The following is a 25,815-nucleotide window of genomic DNA, read 5'->3' on the forward strand; positions in this document are numbered from 1 at the left end:
CTTGTGAACTTGTGAAATATCTAGAAAGCAACTGAATTTTGTATAATGAAAGTAGCCAAGGCTTCACATTTGCCATTTAAGGTATAAGAACTTTAAAAGTGTCAAGCATTTCTCATCCATAGAAGACGATGATTCAGCAACATGTTTGAGGTACCAAGGAAGTGTTGAGAAAGAAACAAGCATTGTATATATTTCTTTATAATAGTTCAAATGACCAGAAAAAAGCTGTAACTGAAATCATACTTTCCCTCTTACCATCCAAAATAGATCAATTTTGTTCATGTCTCTGTGTTCTCAAACCTGAGAGAATACATACATCTGAATTTAATTTCAAATAATATGATAATTTTTTTACATTTACTTATGATAACCCTTTCCTCCATTGAAATTTTTGTTTTGCATACTTCATTCGCATAGGATTATTCAACAAAATATTGAAAAAATGCTTTGAAGTATTAAGGCATTGAGAAAAACAAATATTCCATCAAATAAATTTTAGTTAGATATTCTTATGAATATCCTTTTCACATTGGATACAAATTTTATTAAGTCTGAGGCAGACACTTTGTAGTCAAAGCATTTTAACTAAGGTACTACACAGGCGTCAAAAGGCGTCATCATGGAGTAAAGGGGGTGGCGTCAAAAGGCGTCAATATGGAGGAAAGGGTTATAGCAATATGTCACTGACGACTGTTTCATGATTTAGTGACATTACCATTTTGGATGATGATATCACATGATCTCTTACCATGGCAACAGATAAACTTACTAATACAGTACTGCTATGTGCTCCATTATATCTTTAAAATGGGGAGTAGATTGAAAATTTGACTCTGACACAATAATAGCCAATGAAATCCAAAACAAAAGCCTGCATATTATATTTTTCAGTATAGGGCTTTTCATTACAAGAAGTCATACAAGTTATAACAAAATATCATAATAACTATTTTGAGCAACTAACCTTGTGTATTTTTTCTGTTTCTTTTAATTTTTCTTCCCACGTTTTAGTCATTTCTTTCATTATCTTTTCTGATTCTTCCAGCCTTTCTTTTAAGTTAGGTGCCTTCATACTCTGTAATATAAAATATATTTATAAAGAAATATGAACTTATTGTTTTACAATAGTTATTTTGGTGCCCCTTATATCTTGCTGTTTGGTGTGAGTCAAGGCTCTGTGTTGTATTTTGATCTATAAAGGTTTACTTGTACAAATTGTGACTTGGATGGAGAGTTGTCTCATTGGCACTCATACCACATCTTTTGATATCTATTATGTAAAAATAATTTATAAACATTGTCAAAGGTTTGTAAAACAATAAGATTTGTAATTCCCAAATGAAAGTACCATTCATACTAATCACATGTTTTGTAGTGTGTCAAAGTTGATATAATTTTACTCATTACCTATCAAATGTTTCTATCCAGTGATAAGTTTGTTTGATTTATTTTTTCTCTCTTAACATTTCTGGTATAGAAAAGAACTTCTTAACTGAAAGTCCAGAATCTGAGTAGCTAGTAACAGGTTTCATATAAGGACCAACAATTTGAACTTGTGTTTTATAGTTATTTTAAAACATTTGAAATTCCCATTTCCATTCTCAATTTTAGGTATATCAAAAGGGTTTGATATACTGTAAATTCATATATTATTGTGTGCATTTATTTTTGCGATTTTGTCATTTTAGACTTGAATGCAATTTTAATTTTTAAGATTTTGAGAAAAAACCTGTTAAATTCATGTAAAATATTTCAAAATGCATTCATGTAAGATATTTCAAAATGCGAGTTTAAATTATTGCGTTTACCACTCAGTCGCATTTTTCACAATATTAAAAACCCTGCATTAATTTTTGAATTTACAGTAGACTCACTCACAGATAATCTGAACCAATAAGTTATACAAACCTGTGCCTCATTTAACTGACATTTCAGGTTTTCTAATTCTGATCTCAAATCGTGTATAATTTTAGCGTTTGGATCTTCATTGATGACAGCATGGTTAACGATACGTTTAGCTCTGTCAGCATAACGAAGTGTCGATAAAGTTTCCTCGTAATTATCAGCAGAAGGACTTAGTGTGGCTACCATCACGGTCTTACTGTTACCACCTAAATTATCCTGTAAAACACAAAAGTTTATTTTATAAATCATAGTTATCTCCCTTTAACTAAGGTAAACTAGTCTTGTAACATGTTTACATATTATCAATGTCATAGATATTAAATATCAGATTTCACAACAACTATGTAAGAGTGGTGTACCCTTACTGTAGAATATACAGCGCCAGTTATGATATTTTTCACATAAACCTTGAGTTAAGAAATTACATGCAGCAATTTTGGAAAATATTTCTGAAATCAGTATAATTCTGATTATTAAACTGTTTTTTTGTTTGTTCTGAATATAAGATATAATGCATGGCCATAAGTTTTCAATGTTTTGATATGTATTTCATATCAAAACATGTTGTTTTTAATCATTATAACTGTGGGGTCACTGCTCGTTGGATTTTAATCAACTTGGTACAAATGGAAGCAGAATAGTCACATTTTTTTTTCTTTGCTTGGTTGACCCAGACCTTCCCTGACATTTTTTCCTAGCATGCAACACACCTTTTAGTCCTGGTGAGTTAGCTGAATACAGAAAGCAATCTACTGATTAATTGATGCAGTCATTATTTATTTTTTACTGATTGAACAGATGTATTCCTTATAAATTATCGTATAACTTACTTTGAGAAGCCATGTTAAGACAGAATCTCTGTAGGGTACAAACTTATCTTTCTTCTTCCCCGCTGACTGGTCAGCTAGAGCTGATATTACTAACCCTAGAGTTGTTAAAGATCTACAAAATATAACATGAATACTTTAAAACTAATATTTTACTTCCTCATTTCAACCAAGACAGATGAAATCTTGCTTTCATATGCTTCAAAGAATTTAGTATTAATTACAGTAGAAAATAAGCTTTTTGCAAGTTTGTTTCCTTCCCAAAGAAATCCAGCTTTTTTCATGTTTAACCATGTTCTGTGTTATTTTGCGAAAGCATGCTATTTAATGTATAAATCTAATAAACAATGTACCGGGTACTTAAGTAAACAAATGCTTGTGAGAGAGCTGTCTACATATTGCATTATATCACTGATCTATTTCTTTTACTGTTTCTGTGTCACTGATCTCTTTTGGAGAGTTGTCTCATTGCCAATCATATCACATCTTTTTATATTTACTGCAGGGTTTGTTACTCAGTATACTGTGTGGATGCTGTAGAATGTGTCTCCATGCTTGTGCTTCCTTGTGAGAGAGATGTCTACATATTCCATTATATCAATGTTCTATTTCTTTTACGGTTTCTGTGTCATTTGGTCTTTTGTGGAGAGTTGTCTCATTGGCAATCATACCACATCTTCCCATTTTTTTATGTTTATGGCACACAACATGATTTGTCTGGTTTTACACTTAATGAATGTCAACCGCCACTTATTGATAAGTTTTTAATTATAGATATTTGTAGTATTATTTACTTGTTAATGTTGCTTCCCTCTTTGAGACGGTCCCCCACAGCACCAGTTTTCTGAGCACGTTCACTACCAGCTAAATCAACCAAACTAATCTTACTGGCTTTCTCCCCACTAACCTGGAAAAAAAACATAAACAATTAAAATCGTGTATTAAATACATTCTCTAGAATTCTATTACATTACAGCATTTTTTGTTATTTTAAATGAATAACAGAATGAGTTCTACATGCATAGTCATATCCGGGACTTTGATTTATTAATTGATTGTTCCTTGTTTAATACAACTTTTAGTTCCAACACTATTATGCTATTTTGTGGCGGTAAGTTTTTATTGGTAAAGGAAGCTGCAGAGTCCAGAGAAAACCACTGACCTTCCTCAGAAAAACTGACAAGCCATTCTCCATTGTCATTTGATTAAGGAATCGGACCACTAGCCATGAGCAGGTTTTGAATTCACAAACTCAGTGTTGAAAAGCTAGTGACTATAACTTAGACCACTGGAAAAATGAATACTCTAGAGGGGTTGAAACAAAAATTCAAAGACAAAAACAACTGTAAAAGTCAAAATTCAAAAAAAAAATCAAAAACATCAGAAGACAAAACACAAACATAAGAATCATTGTCTTCCAAGATCATAAATTTTTTAAATTCTTTTTTTATTTTCTTCGTTATAGATATCCTTCTAAATAAAATATACTGTATTTACACATATTTCTTTAATAGAATTATGACAGATTTCTTGAGCACAACAAAAACCATGAAAACTGTTGTTTTCAATTAGTTTGTCATAAAATTGCAGTTTTTATTACATTATAAATTTATTCCTTTGTTTTATAAATAATCAAATAATTATGACTATGTGGTTTATTCAACCTATGAAACCTGTCAAATTAATTTAGTAACAATAGAATTATTTGTTTTTATTACAAAAAGTACAAAAATGTTTGTGATCTTTATGTTTCCTTGATATGTTTATTTGTCACATAAAATTTTACCAAAAAAACAAACATATTTGGCAGTTTATGGTGGGGCCACTATCAATTGAATATATATATTTTTTCTAAATACCAGAAAGATGTGAATTGTGTCAATTCTAGTTTATATTTGAGGGTTTTACATGACAGAGAATAGGCCAAAAACATAAAAACAGAATAATTTCAAGACTGCAGAAAATAATACCTCTCCATCCAGACACTTAATGATGGTCCAAATTGTCAAGTAACTTTTTCATCCTCTTACAACAAAGTGCATATTTTGAATAGAAAAATTCTTAGAAACTTTTAACTCCTATTATTGTCCCTAACTTTTTTCCTTTTTTTTTCTCATTATTTTTTAATCTTTAATTACTTTTAATTCGACGTTGCCAATAACTTTTTTCATTTCTTTTTTTTTCATTATTTTTTAATCTTTACTTTTAATTCTATGTTGTTGATAATTTTTTTCATTTCTTTTTTTTAATCTTTGCCTTTTTTCACCCATTTCAATCATTTTTTGTCTCGGTATCATTTTTTCCCCATAGTTTTATATTATTGGTGTCTTCAACCTATGCCAACATTTGATAAAAATATATTCAACCTATGCCTACAAACAAAATACAATAGGTGTTGTTATAACAATTATTAATTATTTTCCTTTTACTTTGAATAATGTCTTATTATTTCTATTTAATTTTTTTATATAAATTTTACATGCATTAATTTTTAAACTTATTTTTCCTTTTGCTATCAATTTGTGTCCCTTTTTCATTTTTTTTCAAATGTTACCACATCATTCTTATTTTTTATTTCAAAAAGTCTTATATCATAATATTTCCTATTTTTCTGTATAATATCTCCTTTTACAGGTAACAAACAATTAAAATAATTAATAACTCTTAATTCTCAAAATAAAGCCATAAAACTACCATCAGATGTCAATAAGTTAATTTATAGTGATGACCATCAAAGTTAACAATATATCACTTTAAAACATTACCTATACACCTGAACACCAGGTAACAATAGAAGATAACATGTTACCTGTCCAAATCTGTAATTATGCAGAACATTAGCACATGATCATCAATTATTGTTCAAATAGTTTTTTCTTTGATTACTATAATGTCTTTTATTCAGTTTAGAAGGACAAATGTATGAGAGACAGAAACAAAATAACGTACAATTACAGTTGAATATATATTCAATATTTTTGAAAATGAAAATGATTTGTTTACTAAGTTTTGTGATATTTACTATTTTGACATTTAATGTGAATGGACAAGTTTCAAATTCCAGTGCTAATTATAACAGACAATACCAAAATTATGAATTCCCAAGAAATAGTGATGGAAGAAATCCTCCCAATCTCCAGTGGACTAATAACAACATGCAAAGAAGAAATGATACACATCTTCCACAAAGTAAGTCAACATTTTCTTTTCTTACAGAGAGTCATCACATTTTTCTTTTTCCTTCACAAAATATGTTAACATTGCATTTTTTTCTTTCCGTCTTTAAAATCTGACTTTGTTTATTTTTTGACAATAATAACTATTTTAATATCACATATATGTTAATACTTATGCATTATCTTTTACTTAATTCTGTCTATGTTTTCTCATGATTTAATATAACACAACTTAAGATAAGGTATCATTCATAAAGCAAGTTAGCTATGCTGACTTTTTATTTCGTGATTGCAAGGGAAATTTTTTCTGGCATATGTTTTTTTTTTTTAATTTTCTAATCATCCATGATCAGGGGAAAAAAATATCAAATATAAGTTAGGGAATATACAGGGATTTGAAGGCAAGATTAGCAGTGTTTTATAGACACACATTGTTATTATATTTGTATATTGAGTTTAAATAGTTATCTTATAATTGATAATGGTTAAATGCTTATTTCCTCAGGCACATCACACCAAGGTTTTAATCATTTTAGTTACAAAGAGCAATAACTTTTAACATTTTATATCTTGAAGAGTAATAAATAGTTATTGCATGTAACTTAGAAAACAAATTTCTCTTTTCTGTCTATAAATAAGTCGATAATAAACTGACAAGCCATGGCAAAAAAGAAAAGACCAAAAAACTAACAGCTGTGTGTACAAAACACAACATAGAAAACTAAAGACTGAGCAACATTAACCCCATCATTAAACCATTTGTGACCTCAAGAGCTCTACATAGGTATCATTAAACCATTTATGATCTCAAGAGCTCTACATAGGTATCATTAAACCATTTGTGATCTCAAGAGCTCTACATAGGTATCATTAAACCATTTGTGATCTCAAGAGCTCTATATAGGTATCATTAAACCATTTGTGATCTCAAGAGCTCTACATAGGTATCATTAAACCATTTGTGATCAAGAGCTCTATATAGGTATCATTAAACCATTTGTAATCTCAAGAGCTCTACATAGGTATCATTAAACCATTTGTGACCTCAAGAGCTCTACATAGGTATCATTAAACCATTTGTGATCTCAAGAGCTCTATTTAGGTATCATTAAACCATTTGTGATCTCAAGAGCTCTACATAGGTATCATTAAACCATTTGTGATCTCAAGAGCTCTACATAGGTATCATTAAACGTTTCCTCGACTTTTGAAAGTGTTTCAGCAGAATGTCATGACCATAACCAAATAAAGTTACATCATAAAAGGAAGAGACTTTATTTTCAGAGGTTACACAATTTAGTTTTTTTTAAGTATGATGTTTTACTTTGTTTTCTTTATCTGTTTCAGGTACGCGTACAAACTACACAGACGTCTACTTATCTGAGGCACACCAACCAGATACACGAAAAAATGCTCCAATGCCGATGTACCAAGGCAGGGGAGCATGGAATTCTCAAAATGGTCAACAAGGTCAGCAAGGAGGCAGACCAGTCCAAAACAATTACCAACCAAACAAATGGAATTCTCAGCAAGGTCAACCAGTACAAGGGAACCAAAACAATGGTAGACAGCAGCAACAATTTGATCCAAACTCTGGTACCTGGAGTCGTCAAAGTCAACCTGACATGGCTCCAACACTAAATCAATATGTGGACCAGTCTGGAAGGAATCCTAATCAACAGCAAGAACATGGAGGACCAGCTAGTAGGTCCCAACACTACTTTCCTAACCAGTTTAACCAGCAACAAATGCTTCCTACTCATTTTAATAATGGTGGAATGGGAATGGGTCCTGGGATGGTTCCAGGAGGAAATCCAATGGATTCAAGAATGATGGGGATGGTTCCAGGGGGAAATCCCATGGGAATGCCAATGATGGATCCTGACCTTCCTGATGGTTTGGATGACCTTTGGGAAATGCAACAAAAACAAAGGGCAATGAAACACATGATGGCAGCTAATCCAGGACTTGCACAGCAAATGGCAGGTCATCCAGGGATGGCAGGGCAAATGAAAGGACTAATGACAAATCCCAATGGAATGCAGGGTTCACCATACAATGGACCACTTCAAAGGAAAGATACAGGTGGCCCAGGCAGTGTAAAAATATGGACAAACCCAAACTCTACAGATAACTTCAATGGTCCAAACAGGGGTCCAAACAGAGGGCCTTATCAGCAAGGAAATGGTCCTTTACGTAGCAACTTTGAAGAAAATTCTGTGAAGAAAGACAAAATAATGCCATTACGACCTTCAAGTTTTGGTGACGTTTCAAACAAACTTATCACAAATCACATGACAAACGAGCAAAAGGAAGATTTAATCGGATTAACAACTGAAAAGCCATTACCAAATGTCAATCAGAATGTTCAACCTCATCCATATCTCCAATCTGTACATGGAGCTCAAACAAAAACAACACATGTAGAAACTGGAAATTTAAGAAACAGGTGGTATCGAAAAAGAGGCAGAGAAAACAGAATAACTGATCCTACAACTCAGTTGCCTCGTCCTGTCTCACCCACAGAAGATCCCTCAGCAGTGTGGAATGTCAAACATTTACCTCCAACTTATAACTATGGGGAAGATATACATCAAAGATACAGATCAAATGACCTTAATCAACAACAACAGCAACAAACACAATATGAACAAAGACCAAACAATCACAACGTACCACAAACTTACCAAGATACAGACAATGAACAACATCAAAGCAATGTTAATTATAATATGCAACAGAATGGTCAAAATTATTATCAACAAAATGTACCCAAAGATAATACACAAAGACAAACTAATTCTAAAGTGGCGACTGCATGGGATCCAAGACAACTTCCACAAATGTCTGAAATACAAGACAGTGTTAATCAGCAACATAGATATCAACCAACAGAGTCAAAACACATGCCTCAGTATCAATACGGTAACACTCAATACAATCCTAGACAACAACAAGAGATGGATGATTATCAAAAGTTTCTAAATCAACAAAGAGGTCAACAAATGGGACAAGCTGAAGATAAAAGAAATACTTATTCGACAGGCAACGACAACCAAATGAATCAAAGATACCCAAATAATTGGCAAAGTCCTTCTAGATCTGAATTTGAAGAGAATGAAGGACAAAATATTCAGAAAGAAAGAATCCCTAGTAGACCAAATAGTGAAACTCAATCCAACTCACATAATATCATCAGCCAATTAGATTTAAGCAAGTACAAGTCATCTGATCAAACCCAACCAATCAAACCATCACAACAAACCCAATCAATTGAAATATCACATCAAACCAAATGGACTGGTAATAACCAGGTTGAACATGAAAGAGAAAGGGAACAAGAAACAGAAAGGGAGAATGAAAACAGTGCTTTGAGAAACTCCCCAACATACAGATCGACCTCAAGAAATGGTCCCATAGATAGAGCAAAGCTGCGACAAGTTGTTCGAGAAAGAATGAGACAGAATGGTGCATTGCCATGGAGTCCTGTTAGAGAGGGTGGGAACAGGTATAAAAGTCGTCAAGGTCAAATTTATCCAACTGAACAAGCATACGTAGAAGCAACACTTGTCCACAACATAAGTAAAATATCAGGTGATAAAGGGGAGATAACTTTTACTGCAGAAGCTTCTGACCCAAGACTGCTGCATATTTCTCCAAACATTCCAAGCAGTCAAGAACAATTAACAGGTACTCAAGACAGAAGAACAATACAACCTCCCATTACTGGAAGAGGAGTTTGGCATAATAAAACAAGAGTTCCACCAATCACTGGTAGGGAGGTGTGGCTAGACCCATCCAATCAAAAAGAGATTGCTGCCTCTGAACTTTCTCCAGCCATGATAAGTGATATAGTTGACAATTTTCTATTAGGAGGTGGAGATGAAATTGAGACTCCTTTCGGGAAAATTGAGCGTGAGGAAAGTGGAGGGTATGAGATTGAAGGACCTTTATTTAGAATGATCCTAAGGGAAATATATGACAGCGTCCATAATGAAAATGAAAAAACTTCATCACCTAAAGAGCTGGAACATCAAAGGAAACTGAGAGGTTTTGATTTGTCAGGAAAAAGGACAAGTTTACCCAATACTCAAAGGACTGTTCTGACTGGAAAGTCATCAAATGGCATCAATGAACAACACAGATCTATATGGGATAATTTACCAATAGCTGATAAGCCAAGTACTAAGGCACCATCTGCTGATCCTAAGGCACAATCACAAAACATTGGTAATAATGGACAACAACTAAGGGTACCAGATATTTCAAGTAACACTGGACGTCCTTGGGGACCAGTGGCTTCAAAGGCTCAAAATATTCCTGCACCTCCCTGGGTACCAGTAGATCCTAGGGCTGCTAATAACAAAGTAATTGAAACAACTTCTAAACCAGTTCAAGAAACAAAACAGACAGTGGAAAAGGTGGTATCTATCACAACCATAGCAACACCAACCACAACTTCTGCAACCGTAGCAACTCCAAAAACTTTAGAAATGTCGTACAGCAGTACAACTCAGCAGGTTGTTAAAGTACCCCTACCAAGGGTACCCACTACAACATGGACTCAACTACTACATGACGAACCCGTAAGTCTCAGTAAAAAGCCACCGGTATCTGCTAGAATGATCTGGGTTCCAGAAGAACAGGGAACTGTGGGTAATAACACGTATAAAGAGAAAGTCATTGAAAAGGTCATAAAAAAAGAACCTCCCTCAGACTCTGCCTTTGGAGTAATGATTGTTATTATAGTCACCATGGCAATTCTGGTTGCCCCGGTTTTCTGTGTCGTTTGGAGAATTCGTAAACATCTGAATGAAAAGAAGTTAAAGAAAATACTTGATGACAGCGATATCAAATCTGTAACAGAGACGATGGTAACACATGACTTTGGTAAATGTGAGGATTTTGAGAAGGAGCAAGGGGCTCGAAGGAAAACGTACAACCGTGATTACAACTTAAGTGACAAGACTTATCATGAATTACAACCGTTAAAATCAGCCAGTGGATGGACATCACCTAATGTCATTGTCCACCAAGTCAATGAAATCTATTAACACTTGGCAATTAACTGTTTTTCATGTTAAGAACAGGTGGATTGAAGTTGCAATACCAGGCCCAGTGGATGTCTCCAAATGTAAAAGTTCACTTGGTCAATGAAATCTATTAGAAGTTTTATAAATAAAATATTTAATTTAAGTACATATTGAAGTTACTCTACAAGGCCTAGAAAAATAATATCCAAATATGATATCTGTTTGATTCAGTCACTGTATTTTTTATATATATCCCAAAACTTATAAGTCAAATGCTGGCAAATTTTAAAAATATCACAAACTGTAAAATGAAACATGTGGCCAATGAGACAGTTACCCAGCAACACAATAAAATCCATTTGTCCCAACAAGCAAAAAAAAAATCTATAACATTGACCAGAAGTCTAAAAAGAATCCATTTAACATAGACTGGCAAAGGTCACTCACTTGAAGGGCCATCAAGTACACATTTACTATGAGAGAACACCTAACTTGTTGATTGACAAGGTTACTGACATGGGATAGGCACATAAAGTTAGTCTTTAGTTTGCTATGTACGGTTGTTTTTCTTTAGATGGATCTTTTATTTTTGCCATGAGACTGGTGATTTTTCTTCCACTTCTGATTGTTGAGTGTTTGTTTGATGTCTTCTGCCACCTTTACAACATGTGTACCAGTTATACTAAGTTGACACTTGTATATTATTTTATTTTTTAGTGATAACACTAGTCTTGCTTCTGATTGGGACTGGCACATTTTTAATGTCGAGCGATTAAACTAGTCGTGGTTTAAACTTGGACTGGCAGTCATGTTTTTGTGTTTAGTGAGGCATTCTTTTTTCTTATGTTTATTGTTTAAACTAGGTCTTGGTTTTGATTTGGGAATGGCAAATTTTTTTATGTTTAGTGTTTAAACTATTCTTGGTTCTGATATGAACTATAAAAAAGAAGATGCGGTATGATTGCCAATGACACAACTCTCCACAAGAGACAAAATGGCACAAAAATTATCAACTATAGGTCACTGTACTGACTTGAATTAAATATTGTTTAAACTGTACTGACTTCAACAATTAGTAAAGCCCATACTGTGTAGTAGCACATTTTTTTATGTTTAGTGATTGAACTAGATCTAAATTGGTTTTGATTTGAACAAGTGCATTTTAACTAATGTGTTCTTTCTTTAATCAATACAGCAGACTTAATCAAAGTACAGGAATCTTGGCACGGTCAAATCCATCTATAATTAGAGAAAACAGCAAATATGAAACAAACTTACTGTGGATTCATTTATTTTCGTGGGTACCAATTTTCGCGGATTGAGAAAAATTAACATGTTCGTGGATATTTAATTTCGTGGTTTTGCCAAAATCTGCTTACAAGCCTATAGAAAATTTGGTGTTCGTTGAACATTTAATTTCGTGGTTCACCTGTTCCCACGAAATCCACGAAAATTGGTATCCAACGAATAATATTGAATCCACAGTATGTGAGGTACATATATATCAAGGACTGATTGATTGTTGGTTGTATAACATTCAGAGAAAAATATGTCATAGATATAGGAAGATGTGGTATGATTGCCAATGAGACAACTATCCACAAAAGACCAAAACAACACAAACAGTAACAATTATAGCCCACCGTACGGCCTTCAACAATGAGCAAAGCCCATATCGCATAGTCAGCTATAAAAGGCCCCGATAAGACAATGTAAAACAATTCAAACGAGAAAACTAACGGTCTTATTTATGTAAAAAAATGAACAAAAAAAACAAATATGTAACACATAAACAAACGACAACCACTGAATTACAGGCTCCTGACTTGGGACAGGCACATACATAAATAATGTGGCAGGGTTAAAATGCATGTCAAGGAAAAAATATATATTAATGAGACAGCCACCCAAAGACACAAAAAAGACACCAAGCAATTTCAAACCAAAAAGAAAAAGAAACTTGATAAAATAAGCAAACAAGCAAATGCACCCAACAACTTATAAGAACTGGAACTAAAAATGACAAATGACAAAATGAATGAATGAATCACTACGGAAATTGTTTATCTTATTCTTCTTATGTAACATGGATTTTACACCAAAAAAAAGTTAACAAACTTTTTTGCTTTCAAATTAGTCAATTGATCCTTTCATCTCTTGACATGTGTAATTAACTCATGCTGTGTTAATTATATAGCTGACTGCAGGTAGATTGATTCTTCTAATAAATATTATGGGAGGTCTTCGATAGACATAAGATGATGTGGTTTGAATGCCAATGTGACAACTCTCCATGATTTTTTAACACCACACACATACAACTAAACATCTGAGGCAACATCAATCTGACCAAAAACAGAGGGAGGGGAAGGAACGCAGGGGGCCCAGTAAGATCAGCAGCATCACATCTATCAAGTTCACCAGTGAATAACTGTACCCCAGTTCTCAGACACAATAAATTAGTTAGTTCATATCAGTCATGTGACTCCTATCAATATGTGATCAAAAGGTAGACGTCACTTTCAACACATTTTCAGCGAAGGGTTGACAATGTTTGATGATTTGAAGAAATGTTCAGGAAATAAAAACCTAATTAATTGGTCACCCTCCCTGCAGTCATGGGACATTGAGATTATGTGGGCACAGAACAAAAGTTATTTCTAGGCTACCCTGCAGAATGAGGATCCTGAAGATGCTTGAAACTATGATATGTGCAGGGATACAGGATTCGATCTGATAAATGATATACTAAGTAAAAGAGTGCTTAAACTGACAATCTTTTCTCATGAAACTCATAATTCAAGAAATAGTCTATTGAGTCGCCCCTGGTTATAAGGCATTAAATACACTAAGAGATTAGAAAATGCTATGGCCTTTATACACACACACATATATATATATATAGACATTACATTGTGTAAAATCCTAATTTTTTAATGTATGATCCATCTATATGTTATACAAATGATAGATCTTCTTTGGTCTCATTTCACCTCATTAAATCTATCTCTCAATAACAAATGAACTGAAGAGAAAATCCATTCTGAAGAACTTAAATGCACTAAAATAAATATAATTTAAAAGCAGTTCTACAAAGAGGATATAGGAGATAAAAGATAATATTTAGACACCACAATGATCTGAGCAAATGATTGTTTAACAAGTTTTAGATGAATAAACATATCTATGTTTAGAATAAAAATGCAAAATTACGTAAAAGTGTTTAAACAGACGCAATTGACATGTTTGGAGATCATGATAGATTAATCAAACTTATCGAGCAGAAATGAAAATGGAGGGGCCTGTGGGGGTCTCATACCTTTTCATGAGGAGTTGATTTTTTTGTCAATCATGATAATCACAGAAAACAGATTTCCATTATTATTTAGATCACAGATCATGAAAATATAAAATAAAAATCTGTAGAAAAACACGATAGCGAAAATGCCCTGATCACGAAGAACGAAAATAGCCTATCTAAGGCACCTCAAAATGGTGGAGAAGCATGGCAAATAATTTTCTAAGTGCCTGAATTAACGATAATGACGTTTGACATTCAAACAACGCTATCACATCCAACCAAGACAATTACTGTCGCTTTTATAGAAATTGAATTTTGGTTTATTCTTAATAGTTTACTGAACACTTCACAATTCCAATGTAGTGATAATTTTAATCTCTAAGTCTGATCGTACCATGCATTGTTTCCCAAAACTAACGAGAAATAATTGCAAAATTTCAACTTAATTTGTCAGCGGTGCATTTAACAATATTTAACCAATTAAAATCGATAGAATTCTTTGCATCTATGCAAGCGCTGTCTATTAATTAAGCTAAGCTTAGCAATACAATAATTAAAGTTTTAAGGGTTGTGTAAGGTTTAATTAAATACATATCCGATCTCCTATTTTATAGAGGAATTAAATCAATGCAAAATCACAGCACTGTATCATCTATGTAGTTCATGATGACATTCTAATGGAAGGGATGTGTTCAATAATTCTCCACAACATTGTTGTATAATTATCTATTTTAATGTTGTATAATTATCTATTTGGATAAAACCAAAATAAAGTGAAAATCTAGTTAAAATATTGCGCTGGATGATCTTATAATCTAAAGGGTGCCTTCGATCTTCTCTGAAGCTTGGTTACTCATAATAACACCTATGGAAATATTCAAAAAAATAAAGTGAAAATTGATTAGAAAACTTCAAATATTGTGCTGGGTGATCTTTTAATCTAAACGGTGCCCTCTAAATACTCTGACACTCAGTTGCATAATAATAACACCAATGGAAATATTAAAAAAAAATAAAGTGAAAATTGATTAGAAAACTTCAAATATTGTGTTGGATCATATTTTAATCTAAAGGGTGCAATCAATATATACCCTGACATTGCAGCATAATTATACATTTGGATTTTTTTTTAAAATAAGGTGAAAATCTATGCAGTCAACTTGAAAAAATGTGCACAACTCGATCTCTATTTTAATCCATAAATACGTACATCTAGGACCTAAGTCTATTATGGTTGTGTTTGTGATTTAAAACTGGAATTTACTAACACTGTTACGATTTGAATTCAAAAGAGTACATTATGTCTGAGAGTGACAAGTTAAAGTATATGAAAGCATCCTCTTCTGATGTCGTCATGGCAACAGTAATCTTTTCCGTTCTGATGACTTTAACAGGACTTAATATAATCTTTTACCTAATTTGTAAATTCATTTCTAGACCGAGAAAAGAAGAGAACTTAGATGTTAAACAAGTCAAAAGGATTAAAGTTAAGTCGGCGTCACAAATATCGAAAGATTTTGAAAAAGAGAGTATAAGACTTCTGATTCAACAGCTTCAGCCGTTGTCACGAAGAAACTCTCAGTCTGAGACAAAAGATGTGCTGCTCATGGAAGAAGGCACAAATTTGGGTCAGCCTAAAAATAAAGATGATTTAACCGTTAGTGATGAGTATAAACATAGGAAAAGATTAAATTCCGAAAGTTCCATTGGTGAACAAATTGAAATCTATGTTGAAAATACACAAGACAACGAGAGTCACAATTCAAAGGATAAAAAATCATCTAACAAAAGTAAGGGCAAGAGTGGAAAACATTCAAAATCTAGCATTTTTGGTAAGCTAGCAAATTCTCTCAGTGAAAGAAATAAAAATAGCAACAAAGATGTGATTAACCAAAATAGTAATTCTAAAAAAGTCAAAAAGGGAAATAACTCCAAAAAGAAAAGTGAAGAAAAAGTTTTGGATGTCCTAAAACTTGAGGAATGTTCAAATATTGATTCAAGCAAGATAAATGAATTTCAAACACAAATACAGAATGGAATTCCATTGGCTAAAAAAACTTGTGGCAAATATATAAAAACTAAAAGGAAAGAGACCAAAAGTGATTCTTTATCAACACATATAGAAATGGAACCTAGCATTAATAACATTTCTCCTGGCAACAAGATGGCCGACTCTAATAATCTGACTGTAACCAATGACAACCAGAACAATACAAATAATGTGGCAATTACACTAACAACAGATGATGGTTTACAAACAAATGTAAACTTTGGGAGTGAGTTAAACCTTGTTGAGAACACATGTAAGCAGTGAAATCAAATCCTGCTCAGAACACAATGATCATTAAAATAGTAAACAATTGTCTAGAAAAAACATTTAAATATTTTTTTTATTAATTTTCAATATTGTATGGATTTTATGCTTTCAAATAGTTTGATTTTTCAATATTGTAATAGCTGCCTTTATTTCCAGAGTATAAAGACCCCATTCACACTTTGAAATTGAGATCCATCTAAACTAGATGGTTCACCTAAGATAGAACACATTGAATCAATCTTGAATCAGTCTAAACACAAAAAGAGGTAGTTTAGTTTGAATCAATCTAAGGTGAACCAATATAACATTAAATGTGAATGCAGAGAATTAAAAATAATTTGTGCACACAAATGGCGGCAAAATTATGCATGCAATTAATTCATTACAAAATAAATGACCAACATAAAAATGCTAAAAACTTAACGAAAAACTTATAATATGAACAGTGATATATGAACTTGTAATTCAAGTAAAAAAATAACTTTATACATTATTTTTGTACTGCGTATATTTAAGCACATTAATTTGATTAAATATTTCTATTTATACAGTAGTGTTTACTATATCATGGGTAATTAAGTCATTACATTTTTAATTCTCGTGTGGCAACGCAGTTGTTCAAATTAGAATGTTAGTGATCATAATGTGAATGTTAACCCACTATATTTGGATCAATTAAAACAATGTTGGTTTGAAAAGAGTCTTTATATGGGTTTTTAAACAAAAATTGTTTTCTGTTTGGATAAAAACTATACATAAGTATTGTAAAAAAGATAAGGTAATTAAAGATTTTGTGCCAAATTCATCCACCAATGGGTCTTCAACACAGCAATTAAATCCAGCACCTAGAGTTACTTAAGGCCTCATTTAATACATTTTTAAAAGTATCGTTTTCAAAGGTAACGAAATAGGAAGATAGGACACTTTCACCAAAAGTTCCAATAAACTACATTAGTCGAATTATTATGTTACAGCAATTCTTTCAAGAAACTTTCTGTACAAAAAAAAAATCCTATTTCTTTTTCTAATCAATCAGAGTTTGACCTAACAGAGGAACCTGAATGATCCATAGGAACATGTATATAAGTTTACAATTTCAAATCACAATCAATAACGAATGATAAACAACAAATAAATGATTACCCCTTCAAACCATGCCGATGATTAATGGTCATTAATCCATTCATAGAGGTTCATATCTACAGAAATTATTCAAACTAATATTTGACAAGAATCAGACAATTTGTCAACCTTTGACCTTATCTTCACTTACTTACAAGTCTATCAGGTTGACGCAGGTCGAAGAATAAAGAATCTTTACAAGTAAATAAACTTATTGATAATTTGAATGACCATTTTTCTTTCTATTAAATGTAAGACTCCTTATTTTGACAAGAGTCTTGTCTGTTTTTTGTACAGTACAACCTCAATTTCTAAAATCAAAGTTAACAGTATGTGTTTTAGCATTGGAATATGACTTAAAGGATGCAGCCAAAGAAGTCAACAACCAAATGATGCAATCAAAGTATTACTTAGTCCCCTGTGAGCCAGCATATCTGACATGAACAATTATACATTTTGAATTATGAGCTTAAAAAAAGAATATTTGAATAATAAAGCTGAAATTAAAACTCCAGTTTTCCTTATTTTTTTATTAATTACTCTGTATATTTGGGGTAAAGCATCAAATGTATCAATTTATGCATGGGTATTTCTTCATATTTTCTTTTTTAAATCACACTATCAAAATTGTGATAAGGATTAAATCTTTTTGAACTTACCTTAGAGTTTGGTATTTTTGTTAAGCCCTTTTTACACTGTGAACTAAAGAAACTGGAGGTGGTTGAAACCGGTAAGTTCAAAATATTTGGGCAGTTAGATTACACTGTTACCAAGAGGAAAAAAAAACTAGAGTTGGTTCAGATAAGTAAGTTCACACTGTTAAAACAAAAGAAACTGGAGGTGGTTCTGACAAGTAAGTTCACACTGTGAAATATCAAACCAATCCAAAATGTGACTGTTCTGCTAGTGCATCACATCAAGTTAGTACTGTGCTAACTGGACACTTTATTTTGCATGAAAACAATGCACAAGGATATAAAACCAGCTCAAATGTGAATCTGTGCATATGTTCAGAACACTGTGAAGGCACTATAGTCTTTTTACCTCAAAATCAAAATACTGTGGATAAAAGGAAGAATTATGAATATTGGTTATATAAACATAACATAGGTTAGCTATTCTATATTTGTGAAAACAAATAGGAAGAACTCAGAATGGAGAAAAAAAATCATTATTCATTTTGGAGCCTATCGATTATAACTTTATGTGTCTTTCAAGGAACACTAGGTCAAACATGTCCTCAGTCATGTGTCCGTTGTGTCATGGATGGATTAGGAGACGTGACTGATGTCACATGTAGTGATAGCCAAGCGTTTCAACTGATTCCTAAAACTGTCCAACATTTGGTCTTTCAGAACGGCTCTCTTCCTAATGGAATCGTCAAAGATTTTCTTTTCCTTGGAATTAGTGAGTTGGAATCCATTGAGATAACTAACTACCACTTAAAGGAACTTTGGGGTGCATTTCTTCTCAACTGTACTGATTTAAAGATCATGGACTTTTCAAACAACGAAATTCATTCAATTATGAAATCTAACTTCAAGGGACCTGTTGCACTAGAAATCTTAAATTTAGAGAAAAATCATATAAATTTAACAACTGACAATGTATTTGAAAATCTAGGTTTTTTAAAGAAGCTTCATCTGGCAAATAACCTTATTCAAACACTAACAGATACTACTTTTGATGGATTAATTAATCTACAACTTCTGGATTTGTCAAGGAATAAAATAAGTTATATGGATGGATTCGCATTTAAGAGTTTGTCGAAAGTGACGGATATAATCCTTTCCTACAACAGAATCAGAAATATTCCATCTGGACTATTCAATGGACTGTCAAATCTCAAAATGCTTCAACTTTCACATAACATAATCTCAACCATTTCAAGTAATGCTTTTGTACAAGCAGGAATTACTACACTGGATATGTCAACTAATCAATTGACAAAGATACCTACTGAAATGCTACAACAAATATCTGGAAACTTCACTGAGGTTTTATTACAACGGAACAACATCCGAATGTTACAGAAGAATAGTTTATCAGCCATTGAGTTAAAACTGTTAAATCTAGCTTCTAACGGCTTGACTCTGGTGGAATATGATGCTACTTATAACTGTAAGATTAAATATCTAAATATGAGACAAAATATGGTGACCACTATACCAGAAACAATGCTAACTTATCTTAGTTCTGTCATTACTCCACATGTGTTTCTCAGCGGGAATCCATTTGTTTGTGACTGTGATCTTATCTGGTTAGGCAAGTTTCTCAATCAAAATTCTTGGAAAAATATCCCAAAATGTTTTCAACCCCAACAGTTTAGTAGATTAAGTATTGTGGACTACTACAATCAGTATGATACATCATGTTTAAGTACAACCGAGGAGATAACTACACCATTCTCTACTTCAACTAGCTCAAGTCAAATACCTTCCTCCACAGCCTCGCAACAAAATACTACAAGGTCCCAATCAAACAGTAGTCCTCAAGGACAACATACAAATTCTTCAACAGACAACCATCAAATTACACCAACACCCCAACCAAACAGTAGTCCACAAGTACAAACAACACCCTCACCAACCCACACTCAAAACAATACAACAACATTTCAAACTTACAGTAGTTCACAAGAACAAACAAACAATCAACAAACTATAACAACACATCAACAAAACAGTAGTCCACAAGGACAAACAACACCTTCTCCGACAAACCGTCAACAAAATTCTAGAACATATCAAACTTTCAGTAGTCCACATGGAAAAACAACACATTCTCCAACAAACACCCAACAAAGTTCTACAACAACTCAAACTTACAGTAGTCCGCATGGACAAACAACACCTTCTCCAACAGACACTCAACAAAATACAACACATCAAATAAGCAGTAGTCCACATGGACAACATACAAATTCTTCAACAGACAACCGTCAAATTACACCAACACCACAACCTAACAGTAGTTCACAAGGACACACAACACCCTCACCAACCCACACTCAACAAAATACAACAACAGATCAAATAAGCAGAAGTCCACAAATACAAACAACATTTTCTTCAACAGAAAACCAACAAATTACATCAACAACCCAACCAAACAGTAGTCCACAAGGACAAACAACATTTTCTTCAACAGACAACCAACAAATTACATCAACAACCCAACCAAACAGTATTCCACAAGGGCAAACAACTCCCTCTCTGACAAACACTCAACAAAATACAACAACACCTCAAATTAACAGTAGTCCAAATGGACAAACAACACCTTCTCCAACAGATACTCAACAAAATTCTACAACACCACAAACTTACAGTAGTCCACATGGACAAACAACACCTTCTCAAACAAGCACTCAACAAAATACAACAACACATCAAATTAACAGTGGTTCACATGGACAACTAACACATTCTTCAACAGACAACCAACAAATTACACCAACACCCCAACCAAACATTAGTCCAAAAGGACAAACAACACCCTCACCAACCCACACTCAAAACAATACAACAACACCTAAAACTTACAGTAGTTCACAAGAACAAACAATGCCTTCTCCAACAGACACTCAACAAAATACAACACCACAAATAAGCAGTAGTCCACAAGGACAAACAACACTTTCTTCAACAGACAACCAACAAATTACATCAACACCCCAACCAAACAGTAGTCAACAAGGACAAACAACTCCCTCTCTGACAAACACTCAACAAAAAACAACAACACCTCAAATTAAAAGTAGTCTAAATGAACAAACAACACCTTCTCAAATAGACACTTCTTCCACAGACAACCATCAAATTACACCAACACCCCAACCAAACAGTAGTCCAAAAGGAAAAACAACACCCTCACCAACCCACACTCAAAACAATACAACAACACTTCAAACTTACAGTAGTTCACAAAAACAAACAATGCCTTCTCCAACAAATAATCAACACACTACTACAACACATCAACCAAATAATAGTCCACAAGGAAAAACAACACCTATTTCAACAAACACTAAACAAAATATAACCACATCCACACCAATCAGTAGTCCACAAGGCCAGACAACACTTCCTCCAAAAAACAGTCAACAAAATACAACAACACCTCTATCTAACAGTAGTCCACAAGGACAAACCACACCTTCTTCAACAGATACTCATAACACTATAACAACACCTCAAATTAACAGTAGTCCAAATGGACAAACCACACCTTCTTCAACAGATACTCATAATACTATAACAATACCTCAAATTAACAGTAGTCCACAAGGACAAACAACACCTTCTCCAACAGACACTCATAATACTATAACAACACCTCAAATTAACAGTAGTCCAAATGGACAAACCACACCTTCTTCAACAGATACTCATAATACTATAACAACACCTCAAATTAACAGTAGTCCACAAGGACAAACCACACCTTCTTCAACAGATACTCATAATACTATAACAACACCTCTATCTAACAGTAGTCAACAAGGACAAGCACCACTTTCTTCAACAAACACTCAACACAATACAACAACACTTCAACAAAGCATTCCTCCACAAGGACATACAACTCCTTCCAAAACAATAATGCAACAAACTACAACACATCAGCTAAGCAGTAGTCCACAAGAACAAACATCACTTTCTATAACAGACACTCAACAAGAAACAACAATATCTCAACCAAGCAGTAGCCCACATGTACAAACAAAACCTTCTCAAACAGACAACCAACAAACTACAATACCTCAACCAAGCAGTAGTTTACAAGGACAAACAACACATTTTCTAACAAGCCATCAACAGAAAATACCAACATCTCAACCAAGCAGTGTGAAACAAGTACACACAACACATTTCCCAACAACCAATCAAAGTAACAAACCAAAATCTTCAACAACTACCATTCACAGTAACACATCAACATCTTTGTCAACAGCACTGAATGTTAACAAATACACACCTTCTCCAACATCCAACCACATGAACATATCAACATCTTCACCAACTACAAACAAGGTAAACTCACCAACACTTTCACCAACTACAAACCAAGTAAACACAACAACACTTTCAACAACGACAAACCAAGTAAACACACCAACACTTTCACCAACTACAAACCAAGTAAACGCATCAACACTTTCGTCAACTACAAACCAAGTCGACACAACAACACTTTCAACAACTACAAACCAAGTAAACTCATCAACACTTTCACCAACTACAAACCAAGTAAACACAACAACACTTTCAACAACTACAAACCAGGTTAACTCATCAACACTTTCACCAACTACAAACCAAGTAAACACAACAACACTTTCAACAACTACAAACCAAGTAAAGGCATCAACATTTTCGCCAACTACAAACCAAGTCAACACAACAACACTTTCAACAACTACAAATCAGGTTAACTCATCAACACTTTCACCAACTACAAACCAAGTAAACACAACACCACTTTCATCAACTACAAATCAGGTAAACGCATCAACACTTTCACCAACTACAAATCAAGTAAACTCGTCAACACTTTCACCAACTACAAACCAAGTAAACACAACAACACTTTCACCAACTACAAATCGGGTGAACTCATCAACACTTTCACTAAATACAAATCAGGCAAAGACACCAACACTTTCCCCAACTACAAACCAAGTAAACTCATCAACACTTTCACCAACTACAAATCAAGTAAACACAACAACACTTTCACCAACTACAAATCAGGAAAACACATCAACACTTTCACCAACTTCAAACCAAGTAAACACATCAACACTTTCACCAACTACAAACCAAGTAAACACAACAACAGTTTCACCAACTACAAATCAGGTAAACTCATCAACGTTTTCGCCACCTACAAACCAAGTAAACACATCAACGCTTTCATCAACTACAAACCAAGTAAACACATCAACGTTTTTACTGACTAGAAACCAAGTAAACACAACAACACTTTCGCCAACTACAAACCAAGTAAACACAACAACACTTTCATCAACTACAAATCAGGTAAACACATCAACGCTTTCACCAACTACAAACCAAGTAAACACAGCAACACTTTCATCGACTACAAACCAAGTAACCACAACAACACTTTCACCAACTACAAACCAAGTAAACACAACAACACTTTCATCAACTACAAATCAGGTAAACACATCAACACTTTCACCAACTACAAATCAGGTAAACTCATCAACACTTTTACCACCTACAAACAAAATAAACACATCAATGCTTTCACCAACTAAAAACCAAGTAAACACAACAATAGTTTCACCAACTAGAAATCAGGTAAACTCATCAATGTTTTCACTTCCACCAAAAACAAACCAAGTAAACACATCACAAGTTCTACTGACAAGATTCACCACAGAACACACTTCAACACATGCATCAACAACTAACCAACAAAGCACACATAAAAGATCAGTTACAAATGAACATGGTCTCACATCGTCATTTCCACAAACAACTAACCCAACAGGTACATCAAATATTATACCAACAACCACCACAGAAAGCACATCAATATTTTTATCAACAAATAACCAAGAGAACAATCACAAAACTTTACTGGCAAATAACCAAGTAAACAACTCAAATATTTATTCACCAACAACCAACCATGTAAACACACAAACAGGATTACTTACAAAAAAACAAATAAACACAACACCTTCACCAAAAACCAAACATGTAAACACATTAACAATTTTACCAGCAACAAATCAAGAAAACAAATCAACAGAAAGAGGAACAACTATTCTCATCAGCAATCAACAGACCACACATAATCTCAAAACAAACCAATACAATACAACTGCTGAAACCACAGGCAAACAAAGCACAACAACCCAATACAATACAACTGCTGAAACCACAGGTAAACAAAGCACAACAACCCAATACAATACAACTGCTGAAACCACAGGTAAACAAAGCACAACAACCCAATACAATACAACTGCTGAAACCACAGGCAAACAAAGCACAACAACCCAATACAATACAACTGCTGAAACCACAGGTAAACAAAGCACAACAACCCAATACAATACAACTGCTGAAACCACAGGCAAACAAAGCACAACAAACCAATACAATACAACTGCTGAAACCACAGGCAAACAAAGCACAACAAACCCATACAATACAACTGCTGAAACCACAGGCAAACAAAGCACAACAAACCAATACAATACAACGACTGAAACCACAGGCAAACAAAGCACAACCAACCCATACAATACAACTGCTGAAACCACAGGCAAACAAAGCACAACAAACCAATACAATACAACTGCTGAAACCACAGGCAAACAAAGCACAACAAACCAATACAATACAACTGCTGAAACCACAGGCAAACAAAGCACAACAAACCAATACAAAACAACCGCTGAAACCACAGGCAAACAAAGCACAACAAACCAATACAATACAACTGCTGAAACCACAGGCAAACAAAGCACAACAAACCAATACAATACAACTGCTGAAACCACAGGCAAACAAAGCACAACAAACCAATACAATACAACCGCTGAAACCACAGGCAAACAAAGCACAACAAACCAATACAATACAACTGCTGAAACCACAGGCAAACAAAGCACAACAAACCAATACAATACAACTGCTGAAACCACAGGCAAACAAAGCACAACAAACCAATACAATACAACTGCTGAAACTACAGGCAAACAAAGCACAACAAACCCATACAATACAACTGCTGAAACCACAGGCAAACAAAGCACAACAAACCCATACAATACAACTGCTGAAACCACAGGCAAACAAAGAACAACAAAGCCATCCAGTAATCAACAAAGTATTCTTTCAACCTCAAGTCAACATAGCAAAGCTAGTACGGAACCCATCCATCAGCAAGTTAAAACACTTTCAACTATAGAACAAGAAAGTACACATGCAATTTCCTCAGTTAAACAAAATGCATCTGTTCTAACCACAAATAATCAAGGTACTACTGTTCCAACATTTAATCAGAAAAGTACAATTATTTCAATCATAAACCAACATAGCACACCTGTTCCAACTACAAAACAACACAATGCTACTGTTTCTAATAC

At 33.6% G+C, this 25,815-nt stretch overlaps 2 protein-coding genes across 6 annotated transcripts in view; one reads left to right on the forward strand and one right to left on the reverse strand.

The window, feature by feature from the left end:
• Positions 1-25,815, reverse strand: part of LOC134690720 (kinesin-like protein KIF13B) — a 111,015-nt gene that overhangs the window by 71,231 nt on the left and 13,969 nt on the right. For all 5 annotated transcript variants that reach the window (XM_063550748.1, XM_063550747.1, XM_063550750.1 and 2 more), the window contains exons 4-7: positions 3,527-3,639; positions 2,736-2,847; positions 1,909-2,121; positions 965-1,075 (exon numbers count right to left, since the gene is read on the reverse strand). In XM_063550748.1, coding sequence (XP_063406818.1) covers positions 965-1,075; positions 1,909-2,121; positions 2,736-2,847; positions 3,527-3,639 — 549 coding nt within the window. The remainder of the gene's footprint in view (positions 1-964; positions 1,076-1,908; positions 2,122-2,735; positions 2,848-3,526; positions 3,640-25,815) is intronic.
• Positions 5,634-11,085, forward strand: LOC134690721 (uncharacterized). The gene is made up of 2 exons (XM_063550752.1): positions 5,634-5,921; positions 7,256-11,085. Exons 1-2 carry the CDS (start codon positions 5,651-5,653, stop codon positions 10,960-10,962), a joined length of 3,978 nt encoding a protein of 1,325 aa, XP_063406822.1. The 5' UTR covers positions 5,634-5,650; the 3' UTR covers positions 10,963-11,085.

Source organism: Mytilus trossulus, chromosome 11 (genome assembly GCF_036588685.1).
Source record: "Mytilus trossulus isolate FHL-02 chromosome 11, PNRI_Mtr1.1.1.hap1, whole genome shotgun sequence".
In the NCBI taxonomy this organism is placed as follows: Eukaryota; Metazoa; Mollusca; class Bivalvia; order Mytilida; family Mytilidae; genus Mytilus; species Mytilus trossulus.